This window comes from Schistocerca serialis, chromosome 1, assembly GCF_023864345.2.
Source record: "Schistocerca serialis cubense isolate TAMUIC-IGC-003099 chromosome 1, iqSchSeri2.2, whole genome shotgun sequence".
Classification (NCBI taxonomy): Eukaryota; Metazoa; Arthropoda; class Insecta; order Orthoptera; family Acrididae; genus Schistocerca; species Schistocerca serialis.
In genome coordinates, this window is record NC_064638.1 from 729603143 (window position 1) to 729615655 (window position 12513).

Genomic DNA, 12513 nt, shown 5'->3' on the forward strand with positions numbered 1-12513 from the left:
GCTTATCCATCGGCGGCAGGGAGCACACTGACTGTGACCAACCGACACTGGCCGTTCAAAACAAAAACAGAAGACAAACGACTACGCGAATTTACACTATTCAGGTACTAAAACGCGATGCTACAACTCTCAAATACTATAATACGCCCGAAATTTATAAATTAAACAATGCAAGTACCAAAAACACGCAAAGAAATTAAGAATTAAACTATGTAACAAATGAGTGTGCTAGGAGTATACGACTTGCTGCTGCAGCTGCTTATCCAACGGCGGCAGGGAGCACGCTATTTAGCGTCTGGAGAGAACTGGTATGTTTAGCTTCATAATTCCTTACTTGTCTATTGCACAATAACTTTGCAACTAACTTCTGTTCGCTGTATTCTAACGCAAAGAATTCAATTATTTATTCAAGATCTTCCAGTTGACAGGCTAAAATACACTCCTGGAAATGGAAAAAAGAACACATTGACACCGGTGTGTCAGACCCACCATACTTGCTCCGGACACTGCGAGAGGGCTGTACAAGCAATGATCACACTCACGGCACAGCGGACACACCAGGAACCGCGGTGTTGGCCGTCGAATGGCGCTAGCTGCGCAGCATTTGTGCACCGCCGCCGCCAGTGTCAGCCAGTTTGCCGTGGCATACGGAGCTCCATCGCAGTCTTTAACACTGGTAGCATGCCGCGACAGCGTGGACGTGAACCGTATGTGCAGTTGACGGACTTTGAGCGAGGGCGTATAGTGGGCATGCGGGAGGCCGGGTGGACGTACCGCCGAATTGCTCAACACGTGGGGCGTGAGGTCTCCACAGTACATCGATGTTGTCGCCAGTGGTCGGCGGAAGGTGCACGCGCCCGTCGACCTGGGACCGGACCGCAGCGACGCACGGATGCACGCCAAGACCGTAGGATCCTACGCAGTGCCGTAGGGGACCGCACCGCCACTTCCCAGCAAATTAGGGACACTGTTGCTCCTGGGGTATCGGCGAGGACCATTCGCAACCGTCTCCATGAAGCTGGGCTACGGTCCCGCACACCGTTAGGCCGTCTTCCGCTCACGCCCCAACATCGTGCAGCCCGCCTCCAGTGGTGTCGCGACAGGCGTGAATGGAGGGACGAATGGAGATGTGTCGTCTTCAGCGATGAGAGTCGCTTCTGCCTTGGTGCCAATGATGGTCGTATGCGTATTTGACGCCGTGCAGGTGAGCGCCACAATCAGGACTGCATACGACCGAGGCACACAGGGCCAACACCCGGCATCATGGTGTGGGGAGCGATCTCCTACACTGGCCGTACACCACTGGTGATCGTCGAGGGGACACTGAATAGTGCACGGTACATCCAAACCGTCATCGAACCCATCGTTCTACCATTCCTAGACCGGCAAGGGAACTTGCTGTTCCAACAGGACAATGCACGTCCGCATGTATCCCGTGCCACCCAACGTGCTCTAGAAGGTGTAAGTCAACTACCCTGGCCAGCAAGATCTCCGGATCTGTCCCCCATTGAGCATGTTTGGGACTGGATGAAGCGTCGTCTCACGCGGTCTGCACGTCCAGCACGAACGCTGGTCCAACTGAGGCGCCAGGTGGAAATGGCATGGCAAGCCGTTCCACAGGACTACATCCAGCATCTCTACGGAAGTCTCCATGGGAGAATAGCAGCCTGCATTGCTGCGAAAGGTGGATATACACTGTACTAGTGCCGACATTGTGCATGCTCTGTTGCCTGTGTCTATGTGCCTGTGGTTCTGTCAGTGTGATCATGTGATGTATCTGACCCCAGGAATGTGTCAATAAAGTTTCACCTTCCTGGGACAATGAATTCACGGTGTTCTTATTTCAATTTCCAGGAGTGTATAAAGATCTGAAAAGCCTGATTAAGTTTTTTCACCCTGATACTGTGAAGTTTATTGACCAGCTCCACAACTAAATATACATGATATGAGTACTATTGCTGTGTTATCACAACCAGAAATTCGTTTGATGGTGATTATTATGGAATTATTGCGTCTCTTTCGCTTTATTTACTTGTCTCTTTCCTCTAAGAGAGGAAATTATTCATTCTGTGAACACTCGAGATGCCATTAATGCTATTTCAGCATTCGATGAAGCCAAAATGTTTAATTTTTGTCATAAAATGTATTGTATGCTGCTATATATTGATATAATTACAGTTGAAATATTAAATACGCTTTTTCTCGAGTTTCATAAAATTTGCTTGAGCTGATTCTTTCCCCTAGCCCTTCGCATTAGTATGCCTTTGACACATCGACTACGAAACAAGCCTTTGGAAATTTATGAATTAGAATTTAAAAAAACACGATAATGTAACGATTGGTAACACTATAATGTCTGAAGTTGTGTAAGTGGGTAACCTACGTTGTTTAAGAAGTCCAGAATATGTTTTTATCACTAAAATTCTCGTGAATGCTCAGATTGCTCATTAACTATCAGATCTGCGCAATAGCCAAACTTTCTCATTAGTGTTGGACCATTTGTTGTGCTGAGTGCATAAACAGTTATATTTAATTAAGAGGAAGATTGTTAACAGAAAGACGGTTGAAATACGTTATTTCCAATTTATTCACGTGTTTTATATGTGTTGGGATTGTATAGAACACTCACATCATCTGGAGAAACGATTAATTCCACTTGTAGTTCATTAAATAGATCATTAACGTTTGTGCAAAATAATAATGGACCTAATTCTGAACCTTGTGGACCTACATTAATTTATTTCCACCAAATAAATGTTTGCTATCTCGGCAATATAGGAAATCGGCGTGTGAAGTGCAGTATCATGCAAACGTGCGGGACTCGGTGCAGTACCTGCAGCTGCGGCGATGGTGGACTCTGAGGAGGCGGCGACGCGCTTCCGCTTGTCCAGGCTGCTGTCGCCGCCTGTGGGAGCTGCGCGGCCGGCGTCTGGGGCACGGCTGGCGTCCGGCAGCGCCGCAGACAGCGCCGGCGCCGTCGGTTTCTCTGCAAGACCAGCATACGTGAAACGCATAGCCTCACTGTTACCATTCAGATTCACGTGATAACATATCGACAAATAGAAGGTCTATAGAGAAGCGCATAGATGAATAATCATAAATATATATCCAATGTTGCTACAGACATCTAGATTGATGTGTAAGGAGATACTGAGAATCAAGTCTATCCACATATATGCTCTGCAAACTAAAACAATACGCGTAGCGTGTAGTATTTCTCAGTGCATCACACGCCGTAATTCAAAATGATATAAGATCGAAATGAAGCACTGACCTCATATAACTTAAATTATCTTGATGTGCTAGTAGATCATCCAGCATTGGGCGATTATTTTTTATATCTCCTATTTCCCACCCCCTACTCACCAGTAGGAGTGCATTGTCACTGGGACTGTCACTTACCGGACAAGGACACAGAGGCCCTTAGTATATGATACTAATATGAGCTGTTATGAATTATTTCGTCATTCCCACCTTTCACGACTACCCCCGCTTGTGGGTGAGAGATCTGTCTCACGCTCGACTATTTTTCCAGGTAGTAAGGGATAAGTTTAGTTAGTTTGCTCGAAATTTTATGTGTGTTTCATAGTTACAATTACGTATCAGTTTCTTCCTCCCATACTGCCACTCTCTCGTCAGAAGCGCTTTGGTTGTCATAACCCCATGGTCTTTTTTTTCTAAGTAAGTCAATGTGTTATACATGTGACCGACTTTGTTCCCAGTGTTCCAGTACTACGCGTTGCATGTCATCCCTGAGCTTCCAATGGACTTAGGGTAGTAGTCGAAGACACAATGATAGTTATGGATTCCTTGAGCAGTCTGTCTGCGTACCTTCATGCCTGATGTCTTCCCCGACGACGATATCATCTTCCAGCAGAATAAGTGCCTCTAACGCAACGTCATAAATGTGATACAGCAGTATGAGGACCAGGGACGATTTCAAGCCAAAGTGACACAAAACACTACTTGTGGTGCCAAGCTGCAAGATTTCTATACAGGAAGTATTGCAAGTAGTAGTGGCCACCTGGCGCACTAAGCTGAGAGGGGCGCTAAGTGTAAGATTTGTACACAGTGCCTGCCACAGTCAGTAGCGAAAACTAACACGGATGAAAGTGTACAAGGAAAAAGGAGATTGCTCATAAGCCGACTGCGTGGAAGAATGTTTTCAAACCGGCCCTGTTGATGAACATGATAGCGGACTCACGTTGATGTCTTGGCCACCAAATTCCTCTGATCAGAACCCGATGGAACACATCCGAGGTACTGCGCATTGCGTGACTTGTACGGAAACCCATCAAGGAATTGTCGAATCCATGCTGTATTGCATTCCGAAGGTGGACTTGCACCGAAAATACTGCGGAAATGTAAAGTGCTTTTGCCGTGCGGTTTTCGCAGAATGGATTGGTAGTCAGGGGCTGTTTTAATACATCCTGATAGATTAAGTCTGCGTGGGGAGATCAATCGATAAGAGTATTGCTTACGGGCAATAAGGTTCTGGGATCGAGTCGCGGCCTGGCAAACTTTTAATCTACTTGGAAGTTTTAGAAGCATAGCCATAGTTTTTACGCTATATGGCCCACAGCTTTTGGGAAGAAGCTGCGTATGATTCTATCTTCTCCGGTCTAGGCCGTACATTTTTGACTAGTGTTTCCGAAGAAATAGGGCATCTAATGTTCAGGAGGTGTCCTCAAAATGTAAATGATAAATTGAGGAAGTTACTCAAAGAATAATAAATTTCATTACCCTTTTATAACGTGCGAATGAGAGTCCACACATGTCTGAATAGCCCATCTATTACTATATCTCCGTAATTGCCACTGAAGTTGAGGAAACTGCTAATCTGCACCATCTTACCCATGCCCCCTGCCAGAAACAATTAGCTCAGGCGTTTAAAGGTACGGCCCTGATGCCTGGAAGAGAGGTAACCATACCGGCTAAACTGCGCAACTGATTGCCATCCTCATAACGTAGAAAAATTAGACGTACAGTGCTGTTTCACTAAGAATGTAGTGAAGGAATGCAAACTCGAAAATCATATTGGCAACTCTTATGAATTGCAACCATGGACAAAAGTTGATGTGTAGGCCTGTTGCTGATTACAAAAAACTGTGTGCAATGATTCATCCTGAGGTCCATCTGCCAAAGTCTATGAAGCTGATTTTATGCGACGCAGTTGGTGAAGCGATAGTAACAGCGGTTCCAAGAAGGAAGTGCATGCTTTTAATGTAACGCAAGACGCGGACAACAAGCAAAAACTAAGAGCTCAATACTGACCAACGGGTGATGTGAGCCTGTGTGACGGTGAGCCACGTAGAAACGTAGTCAGCTTGAACCATCCCTCAGTGTATAAAATTATCAAAAACATACTTAATATTGCAACATGGTGGCCCAACTGTCTCACACCTGACTAAAAGGCCCACAAAAAATGGAAGCTGGCTGCAGCGTGTGACGTTGCAAGTCTGGAGTAAGTCGACAATTTGATAAAATTTTGTAACATGTATTTCTTATTAAGCACGAAATCTTTTTAATACATGAAAAGACAAAGTAAGACGTAAGGGCGCAACCGTGCATTGAGCAGAATGCGTCTAGCTATCTGGTCAGTAGTTTTGAGTGAGTATAATCGAATGCAGTTACTGTTGAAGGATACTACAAGATATATCTGGAAAGTTCGGTGAATAGCCTTAGAAAATAAAGAAAACAAGAGTTACAAACAAAACACCTTTACTGGCCTCCAAAGTAATGACTACTAGCTACAATACACTTCTAACATCGGTTGCAACGCTGTTGGAAACTGTAAGCAAACTCTTCTTGTGGAATTGCTCGAAACATCGTTGTCACGCGTCGCTGGATATCCACAACGTCTACTAATGTTTGTCAGGAATAGTGCTCAAATGTCTTCGCTTATCTTCAACTCTTTCGCTCTCATTCTGAAAGACAGCCCCTGATCATCCGCAAGTATCCGTTGCCATAGTGTCACTGCAAAATGACGCGCGTTAACGTGAAGTTTTGCTTCATATTAGGGAAAAGGCGACGGAGACTCACGGAATGTTAGGACAAGTGCGCGGTGTTGAAGTGGTGAGTAAGAAGTGTATATTGAGTGGTTTGAACGCTTTAAGGACGGAAAGGACGGTGTCGAGGATGAGGTGAGTTCGGTTCAACTCGAAAAATCCCAGACAACATTAAACGAGTGCGACGGATGCTCGCGGATAATCCGCATCTGTCTTTATGAATGAGAGCAGAAGAGTTGAAGTTAAGCAGAGACAGTGAAAGTACTGTTCTTCACGAACATTCGCAGACGTTGCGGATATCCAACAACGTGTGACCAAGTTGCTTCGAGCGATTCCACAAGAAGTATTTGCTGCCAGTTTCCAACGGCATTACGATCAGTGTCAGAAGGGAATTGTAGCTAAAGGTGATTACTTTGAAGGTCAGTAAAGCTATTTTATTTATAATAATTGTTTCCTTTGTTTTATGAGACCGTTCATCGAACTTTTCAGACGCACCTTGTATTAATGCCTCTTGAATACAGGTGCCGTTGTTTAGTCCAGACCTTCTTGTATTAACAAATATTCATGTAGCTGGCTATTCTTTAAGAGGAAACTGTTAGGTTTTGAGTGCCATTAAAATACCATCAAATTTGGTATCCGTTATACACACTCATGCGTTCGGAACGATGAGCCAAACTAACATCCTTATGGTTCAAGCTATGCCGGTCCCATGGTCATAAATTGCGATGCTGGATTGTAACGGAAGAAACCGTAAAACGGTGAACTATGGGAAGTTATCTTCTGTCAAGCATCTTACAGCGGTTTGTTTAGTGTACGTGTACATGTAGATGTAGATGAATACAGTGCAAACAGAACTTGCAAAACTGAATTTTTCAAATCTGTAAATACTTCCGTTTCAAGTGGTGAAGGAGGTAGATTGTTTTAGAACATCCCTCACCCCGTTAGGCGAACAATAAGCGTTTCTGATCCGAAATGTAACTGGAAACGAGAGTAACATTCACTAAATCTTACGATAGCCTGTGATACGGAAGCGTCTGATTGGTACCCGTAAAATGTTTTTTCCTTGTTTCTGTTGGAGAGAGAGGACTTAGACCAGACTGAAGGACATGCTTCAATGCCAGTCGGAAATCAAAGATACCGGCACAACTAAAAAAATACCATTGGTCCTGTTGGTAACAGGAGAGTCAGCAAGGCATCAGCTACAGTTGGCACTAATTACTTCTTCGACAGCGAACGCGTGGAATAACACCCTTGCAGTTCTGACAAACAGTCAGCTACTTGTAATTACTTCCTGCGTCGAAATGGACACGTAGAAGTCGCATTTTCATTTCCACGAAAGACGCAGTCTGTCGTCTGTACACAGGTCGCGCAGTTTTACGAGTAGTGATTTAAAAGCTCATGGCGCCTAACATATTAGGTTTGCATCCTCGAATAGTGGTGTTCAAACTGCTGTCCAGCCAACTTGATTTAGATTTTATGTAGTATTTTCCGTTCTGTTTCTCAATGGAAACCAGAGTTCAGAATTTTCAGTTAAGTAACATAGGCTCAAGTCATAGGAAAATGCTAAAAAATTTCATTCTATTCTGTTACCTTGTAAAATTAACCGAATGGTGTTGATACATGATGCCAAAAATAGCTGAAGCTTGGAACAGTGGACGTTGGCTCCAAGGTCGTAATTCAGACTTAATCTGTGCTAGCGAAGGAATAAAATTGCTCAACAGTGTAAGGAGAGCGCAGCACCCCTGTGCCTTTAACACAGAACAGGCCCATTGTACAATTAACCCCACGAGAAGCAGTATTCAAGGAGTTGGCAAAAGCGATGATTCAAAGCATAATACATATCTTAAGAGCTATTGCGACTTCTTCATTTTCGATAGTGTGAAACAAATGTCCCTTTTCTCTCCATATTTTGCGAGGAGATGGTGCGGACCAAAACAAAGAAAAACTGTCAAGCACACAAGAGTTCTAAAATGCACATCGTAAGAGCTATGACTACTTGTTCTGTAGAAGAAATGTGTTTCTCAGTAGCGAAGGTGAACAACTGTTCACAGCTCTTAAGTTTTGCACTTTAGAGCCTACATTTACTGAAAATTTTTTTCTTGCTTCGCCTCCTATTATCATCTCTCGAACTATGGGAAGAGAAGATGAAGAAGTGCTCGTAGCTCTGAAGACACGCATTTCAGAGCCTATGTTTGCTATATTTTTTTTACTTCGAATGATCTTTCCTGTCATATCCCTGAATATTGGCCATTCACCCTGTGACGCTCAGTAAGCCAGGTGTTTTTTAACTTTACTCTCCATGGCTACATATTTCCATATATGAACTAATTTGAAGGTAGGTGGTTTTGTTTAATTCGCTATGTACTTCGAACATACTCTAGCACAAATTTGACCATGAAACGGCGTGGGAGTGCGTGGTACTGACAGGAGCTTTAGCAGACAGCGAACCAAAAACGTTGGGGCTCTGTCCTTAAATATCTAGGCGTGTGTGGAATGACCATATAAAACATAGGAAAAGAAGATGAGAGACTAATATTCACAGGAAATGTAATTTATCTCACAAAGAAGTGGCTTACAAGGCACTTATTCGTCCGATTCTTGAGTATTGTTCATTGGACTGGGGCCGTTGGCGAGTAGGTCTGATAGAAGAGTTAGAGAAGATCCAACATAGAACAGTGCGAACGTCACGGGATCGCTAAGTCCGTGGGAGAGCTTTACAGAGATGCCCAACAAACACCAGCGGCAGACGTGTCAAGAGAGCCGTTGTGCATCACGGACAGGTTTACTATTGAAAGAGTCAGGAAGAGTCGGAAAACATATTAGTTCCTCCCACATACGTCTCGGAAAATGACCACAATAATAAAATTCGAAAAAGTAGAGCTACTACAGAGGGTTACCGACAGTAATTCTTCCCATTTGCCATTCGCAAATGCAACATGGGAGGGGGAATCATTTAGTGGAACCTGAAATATCCTTCGCAACACACCGTCAGGTGGCTGCGGATTATTGACGCAGATGTAAATGTAGTTGAAGAGCTCGACGTGTCCAAAATAAGGCTTACTAACTGACCCCATATGTTACCGTTAATGAAGTATTGCTAAACGGATAAACCTGTGGTCGCGTGAGCGAAAATAGAACACAAATGTACAAGACACTAGTAATCTCATAGCTATCATCACATTTTAAAAAACAAAAAAAAGCTAGGGCTAAAGAAAGTATAAATCGGCAGTTTTAGACTATATGAGAGCAGATCAGGTTCATTGCTTCAAAAGCAAGACAGTGGGTCTTTGAATTTCTAAGTAAATTATTACAGGCTAAGCAAACAGCAAATGTTTCGAATAATTGTCCTTCTAAAGTCAAGCACAGATACATCAGATTTTAAAAGCTACAACCGGTATCAGTAGTTTGTGACATGTGTAAGATATACGAGAGGATTATTCTTGAGTGTATGACACAGAATGTAGAAGATCATCTTACGCCGAAACAACCACGTCTCAAATGTGGAAGATACTGCTAATTCTCAGCCCGTACATGGCGGACGACTTCGAGTGACAATATTACCACAGAATGGTACTTAACAACCTCTGCAGTTCCTCATGAGGAAAGATCAAGGGAAAGACCTTCCTAAATGTATCGTCCTTTTGACTACCCTGTTAAGCATATTCACGAAGCCCCAAGTCCTCTTAAACAGACGGCTTCAGCTAGCTACAGACCTTACGTTAGAAATTCCGTGCAATGATTTTCAGACCACTTAAAGACACAGATAACTGCATTTCTTGATATTCAGATACGCTGATGAGTCAAAACATGATGACCACCGTCCACCGCAAGACTGAATGCCGCCTATTGGTGTTGCGTGCGGGTGATGCGGTAAGGAAAGTAGAAGGACTTTCAATATGTAATGCAACACTTTTTCTCGACTAATTTCGGCTGAAAAAATGCAGAATTTATTGTGAGATATCGTGGAATATTCTCGCTTTATCCCCTGTAGTTTCATGAAGTTCCGATAGGTGGTGGCGCTATACGTAGCCTTCAAAATGAGATCTGTAACGGAAGTGCGTTCCAGTCAAAGAGCTTTCATTGTTTTGGTGGAGAACCAGAGAGTCTCAGGTATTCGTAGGTGCTTGAAGAATGTCTACGGCGACCTGACAATGAGCAAAAGCACGGTGAGTTGTTGGGCGGGGCATCTCTCACCATCCCAACAAAGTCGAGCAAACCTGTCGCATGTCCCGCGTGCCGGCCGAACGCACACAACTACGAGTTCTGCAGTTTAGAACGTCTGGACAGTCTCATTCGAAATTAGATTTAGATTAATACCTCCAGCTGCTGACGGGCGTTGATATATACCAACGGGGACAGGTGAAAATATGTGCCCCTACCGGGACTCGAACCCGGGATCTCCTGCTTACATGGCAGACGCTCCATCCATCTTTTTTTTTTGTTTTTTTTTTGTTTTTTTTTTTTTTTGTTTGTATCCAATGTCAGGCTTACCACCTTTGCTGACATACATGTTGTTGTACTATCGCATAAAGAGTGTCTACAAAGTCCATATGTTGACAAATAGTGGCTAATTAGAAAATTAATTAATTAAGGAAATGAATAAAACTGAAAATGCCCAAATGAAAGACATGAAGACATTGCGGATAGTACAAATACAAAAGAAACATGCTCCTGTAGCAATGAAATGAAATTCGTGTCGGGGGCGACACCTGCTGACGACCCGACGTTCGATAGAGCAAGAGAGCCATCTATCGACTCGTTCTCCAGACGTTGGTGTAAGACTGGGTCGTCTTCTCGAAATTAACTAAGGGTCCGTAAGTGTGATCGATGTCTATCTCGGCTTCTTCGTCTATCTCATCTCTCACCCGTCACACCCCATCTGGCCGGCGGGTCGGAAAATGTAAGTCGCAAGTAATTAGCGAAGTCTTGCCTATATTTCTTATGCTGTTGCAGCTTCGTGTGTCCATCTAGGAAAAAATGCCAAAAATCAGGTTTGTCCTTTTCCGATTCGTGATACACGTAGCCCACTACCATTCCCCGCACCCATGTCACTGCATTGGTTTTTTGGACCGGGAAATAAGATTCTTGGGGGAAAAAAAGTGTGTCTGATGAAATTGTGTGAGGGGCGGAGCGTAACAGGAACGCCAATATCTGTTGTGCCAAGTGCCACACTGGAGCCGTTCCACTACATGCTAAACGATGTTCATCAGTGTCCACTGTTGCGCAGCCTAAACATAGTGGAGTGTCTGCCAAATGAATCGCGTGCCGCCGTTGATTCGTTGCGAACTTCCTATTTATCACCACATACCATGTTGAGCGTACCGACGTTGGGAGGTAAACGTTCCGTATAACGCGCCATATCTGTCGCCAGTTCTTGTCTGGGTACTTCTTTTCCATCTGAGCCACCGAGGGCACAGAGGACAGTGCGACTGCAGGGACTATCCGGTGCATGCCTCCCGCGAGACCCACATTGTCACCTTGTATGTCCACACACCACATTCATAGTGTCCCACTGCAACAGATTCATTACTCGGGGAAGACATTCTTTCCAAGTCCCGTAAGAGTTCGGGAAATATGTGTGCATCCGCACAGAAGAAGAAGGTCATGGCCGGTATTGCCAGAACTATATACTTTTATGAATGTGGTGTCTGTTATTTCGGACATGTCCGAAAGAACAGACACCATATTCATATAAGTCTCATTCGAGGTGATCGACGGATCACAATCAAACTCCTCACTGTACAACTGGACATCTCTGTTGGTAGTGCTGACACTCGTCCACCAGTTGGAGTACTCAAATATGTATGCGCGCTGGGTTCTTCGCCACGTAGCATAAGACCATAAAGAGCTCCCATCTGTTCGGGCCAAAGAACGATGCACTCCGCGGGAAGCAGTATGTGGATGATGACGAGCTTATTGATGCAGCAAGTCTTTGGCTCCAACGTAGACAAGTAGAGTGGTACCCTATGGGTACACAGTCCTCCCAGTAAGGTTGGTTAACGCCGTCGCATTGAACGGAGATTATGTTGAACAATAAGATTTCGTAGCCAAAAAATCGGAGAATAACATAGTGTATTGGAATAATGAATAAAATCAGCCTTCTTTCAGAAAAGAAATGTGCTGCGTTACTTATTGAACACCCCTCGTACATAAGCGAAGCAGAAATGAATGGGGAATCATTCTAGCAAAGATACAGAATGCACATGGGGAAATCCGCTGACATAAGCGACGTTGGTTCAAATGGCTCTAAGCACTATGGGACTTAACATCTGAGGTCATCAGTACCCTAGACTTAGAAACTACTTAAACCCAACTAACCTAAGGACATCACACACATCCATGCCCGAGGCAGGATTTGAACCTGCCACAGCAGCAGCAGCACGGTTCGGGACTGAAGCGCCTAGAACCGCTCGGTCACAGCGGTCGGCTAAGCCACGTTAACAAAGAACTGATTGTTATGACCTGGCATCTGGAAATGAGCATCTCAGTTGTTCGTGTGCTACTG

The 12513-nt window shown here is 44.2% G+C and overlaps 1 protein-coding gene across 1 annotated transcript in view; it reads right to left on the minus strand.

Moving 5' to 3' along the window:
- Positions 1 to 12513, minus strand: part of LOC126481602 (lachesin-like) — a 760765-nt gene that overhangs the window by 97325 nt on the left and 650927 nt on the right. Inside the window, exon 8 of the mRNA XM_050105472.1 lies at positions 2834 to 2986. Within this exon, the coding sequence (XP_049961429.1) occupies positions 2834 to 2986 (153 nt within the window). The remainder of the gene's footprint in view (positions 1 to 2833; positions 2987 to 12513) is intronic.